The following is a 4,115-nucleotide window of genomic DNA, read 5'->3' as shown; positions in this document are numbered from 1 at the left end:
AATATGGCTTATTTGTTATAATGATTGTTTTTCCTATTGCTTCAAATTGTTTGACTCGATCCTTGATTTGTTTGAGTGTCAAAGGGGGCTTGTCAACATTTATAGCAGATATTTCATAGCATGAAAAGGCATTTTCATATATACTAGAAGCTATCTCCAAAATTCTAGCATGGCCATCATGTACAGGATTGAATGAATCGAACAAAATCACTCTTCAGCCATGCTCTGGAACATGTCCTTTATCAAAAGAGTAAACTTTCATGCGTATTTGCCCAGAGATAAGTTCCTCCAATTCTTGATCTTCATCAAAAGACTGTTTGAACTCATTAATTATCTCATTCTCTTGCAACTCCATAAGTGGGTCCATTGAGACATTGCACGCAGTAGCAATTCCCTTGAGTAGAAGCTGACTTGATAGCATGTCTTCTCCCTCAAGGTTCCTTAACCCCTTTGAAAGTATGATATTAGATCTCCACATATGGTGTGATGTTCTTGTAGATACATAACACCTATGCTCTCCATGCTTTGAAGCATTAGATGCTAGTTCTCCAATAAAACCAATGCCCGATACTGGAATTCCCGTCGTAGAAAGTTTTAATGCACGGTTATATGCTAATAAAGCCATGTTATCTGAAGTTTCTCGGGCTGCAAAACTCGCTGGCACCTTGACTATGTTCCATGGTTTGCATTTATGTCTCCTATGGCAAATGTTGGTACAAAATCTGAAGAAAAATATGTTTATCACAACTTTAATTTGAAGATGATAGCAAAGGTTGAGTATTTTGGCTTTGCAACTGCTAATTACATTTCATTGAAAGTTTCTAATGCAGTTCAAAGAATCCACCTTGTGTAGATTCAACAATCATTTCATACCATTAAGTTACATTTCTTTTAAAGCTTTCTGTCAATCAGTTAGCATGCCTATCCGAAATAATGGCATTTCATGAAACATCTCTTTTTTAGGCGATCTATCAAACAATTAATCACGCCTTGTTAATGCTTCTACTTTATCATTGGCAGGGAGGATACTGGATAGTTACAAAAGTCTCTTCAATATATGCCATGAGACCACATTTCTTTGATGGATTTTGTCAAACAGTTTATACACATTGCCTGTGCATTCCCTATGTCAACGTTACTAATATTAACCTCTATCAAATAGTTCACATGTGTTGTCTATACTTTACACTGCCTTCAAACCTACGAAAACAGTTCACATGCATTGTCTGGGCTCTCCCTATGCCCACGGTCTGCACTTTGTGGATATCCAGCAATCATCGCATTTCATGAGACCATATTTCTTTGAGGGATTTTGACAAACAGTTTACAGGTGCTGCCTGTGCATTCACTATGTTATGAGACCGCATTTCTTTGAGGGATTAACGCCTACAAAAAACTTGACATGTGTGGTCATGCGCATTCACCATGTTGTGAGACCACCTTTCTGGAGTTAACACCTACCACAATTTTCATCAATGAGACCACATTTTTGCGATTATCACATGCCATGAGATAACGTTTCTTTGAGGAATTCTGTCAAACTGTTCACGTGCATTGTCTATGCTTCCAAGATTTGCAACACCATCTACTAAAATGGTTGTGACCACAATACCTAACGCAATTCCTCCATCATTATGCATAGATGAATGTCTATAACACCCCTTTCAACAATAGTTCGCATGCATTTTGTCAAACATTTCGTATGTAGTGTCTATGCTTTCATGATGTGCACTCATGTCGATCAAAGCAGCTGCAACTTCAACATTTGGAGAAACCATTTACCTTCAATGCATTGATGAACGTTCATAACCTATTGTTTGAAGCTCATTTTTAAACTCTTATGAAAGAGGTTAAGAATGCTCAATTTTTTAGCATTTCTAACCTCTTGACAAAGTGGGACCCGCAAGGTTAAGAAATGAGGTTAGAAATGCTCAATTTTTTAGCATTCCTAACCTTTTTGTGATAGGTAGAAATACGGGTTAGAAATGCTCAAAAAGTGAGCATTTCTAACCTTTTTTGACAAAAGGTTGAGAAATGAGGTTAAGAATGCTCAAAAAGTGAGCATTTCTAACCTTCCACTTGAACAAACAATCGAGTACATCTTGGAAACCATTGGCCATTGAGAGGAATCAAGGAAGAATGCAATCAATATTTTTAAACAACTTTTTATCACAAATGACCAGACATATTAAAATAATTTAAAATATTAAATTATTATTTGAAAAATAATTTAAATATTTTAAATTTATTGCTTTGGCTGGAGAAAAATGGCATAACTTTCAAACGGTAAGGAGTTAGGTCCTGAAATTTGAAACACATGTCAATGGTAGGGAAATAGGTCCACACAATTATTTACACCTCTTGACAAATCCTAGGATGAGATATTTTAATCATTTTGGGGCAACAGACACCAAAAATTGAAAGTTTAAAATATGACAAAGTATGAACTGGGTTCAGGTGAAAGTTGGCCACATGATATAAAATGATGTTTAGATCTTGAATGTCAAGTGATTTCCCTCAATTTGTGATAATTTTCAAAAATCTCTTATTTTTCATATTCTGACTAGTAAGGACCTTGGATTGCGTGTTCACTGTTTACACAAAAACAACTATTGGATCTTTACTTGACACTGAGACTGATTTAAAGTTCAAATTTTATGTAGGCCAAATATGGGGGCAACAGGACCAAAGAAGAGAAATCGGAAATTGATTTTGCAATCAGAGTCTGAGGGTACAGATTTTGAAGAAGAACCAAAGAAAGAAAAAGCAACCAGCAAAACACCTAAGAAGATAAAGGTAGTGCCGAAGGCAACTACACCTATAGATATTGCTACCTACAAATCTGTCATAGTCTTTGAGAGGACAATGAAGTCATTAGGAAGAAAGGTTTGATCATGTCAAAGAACATTTTGATTCTTCTACTGAAGATGAGCAGAAGCAAGTAATCCAACAGGTATTAACTTATTTGGGTCACTACAATAGATTTATGCATGATTTGGAGAAAGATATTTCAATCTCTTTGTATAATACTTTGTTAGATAAATGGGAGGAAGCAATTCAATTGCAAAAGAAGATTATTGATGAAATATTTGTCCAATATTTTCCCAATCTATCATCGGATGGAATTAGTGCTTTAACTAAGGCATACAAATCATATTTTGATTTTAAAGTAAGAAGATTGAAGCTTCTTAATGCAAAAAGGTTAGTTGTTGAGTTTGAGACACATCAGCTAGCCTACATAATCAAAAAGAGGGAAGAAGTCATCCACTCTAGAAATAAGGATGATACTATAGACGATGTTCCTCAATCGGAAATGGATGAAGAGGAAATTGTTCAAGCTGACGAAGTCTATCCAACCAAGAAGAAGGATGATTCCATTATTCTTGTTGATGAAGATGTTCAAGACATAATAGACCTATCTGGAGACATCACTGCACCAGATATGGATCCTCCTACAATCACTGAAGGGAAGGTTACATTAGTTGATCAACTGGGTACTCAACTAAAAGAGGACAATGAACCGGCAACTAAACAAATGGAGAAACCCCAATCTCCACCGGTCATTGAGACTACTCAAAAGGAGTCTACTAAGAAAATTATCACTCAGGAAACTGAAGAGACAATAAAGAAGAACACAGAAAGAGCCATCATTAAGAGTGTACCCTCTGAACCGGCAAAGCAGAAACTACTTGATGATGATGATGATGATGATGATGAAGACTCTTTAAGTATCTCAGGACCCATTGATATGAACACTTTGAGTGCATCAGAAATGATGAAGATTACTAATGTTATGCAATCTCAAGCACACAAGAAGCAACTGAAATAGAAAAGGATTGAAGTAGAGACAATCCATAATCCAATACAAATTTTGTCTGGTTTACTACCAAAAACAGCTGTTGCACATCTTCCTACCCATATCAGCAAACTCGGTCAACTAGTTGCAGATGCATCAGATCAAATCAAATCGCTTGAAGATGCTGCTCAAATGTCTGCTAAGAAGAGCCACAAGAGTGAATATGGAGATAAACTAGCTAAGAACATTGAAAGTGGTAAAATGGCTTTATCTCATAATGGAAGTTTGTTGATGAAAGCTATTGAATCTGGAGGGAAGT

The 4,115-nt window shown here is 36.0% G+C and overlaps 1 protein-coding gene across 1 annotated transcript; it reads right to left on the bottom strand.

The window, feature by feature from the left end:
- Positions 1-214: 214 nt before the first annotated feature.
- On the bottom strand, positions 215-625 carry LOC131874277 (uncharacterized). Its single transcript, XM_059217570.1, has one exon. It carries the CDS (start codon positions 623-625, stop codon positions 215-217), a length of 411 nt encoding a protein of 136 aa, XP_059073553.1.
- Positions 626-4,115: the final 3,490 nt, after the last annotated feature.

The sequence above is a fragment of the Cryptomeria japonica genome, chromosome 3, assembly GCF_030272615.1.
Source record: "Cryptomeria japonica chromosome 3, Sugi_1.0, whole genome shotgun sequence".
Lineage (NCBI taxonomy): Eukaryota > Viridiplantae > Streptophyta > Pinopsida > Cupressales > Cupressaceae > Cryptomeria > Cryptomeria japonica.
Note: the sequence above shows the minus strand (reverse complement) of the source record. Positions and strands in the feature narration are given on the sequence as shown.

Excerpts from the sequence above, each read along its gene's own strand:
- LOC131874277 (XM_059217570.1), bottom strand. The coding sequence starts at position 625 with ATGGCTTTATTAGCATATAACCGTGCATTAAAACTTTCTACGACGGGA.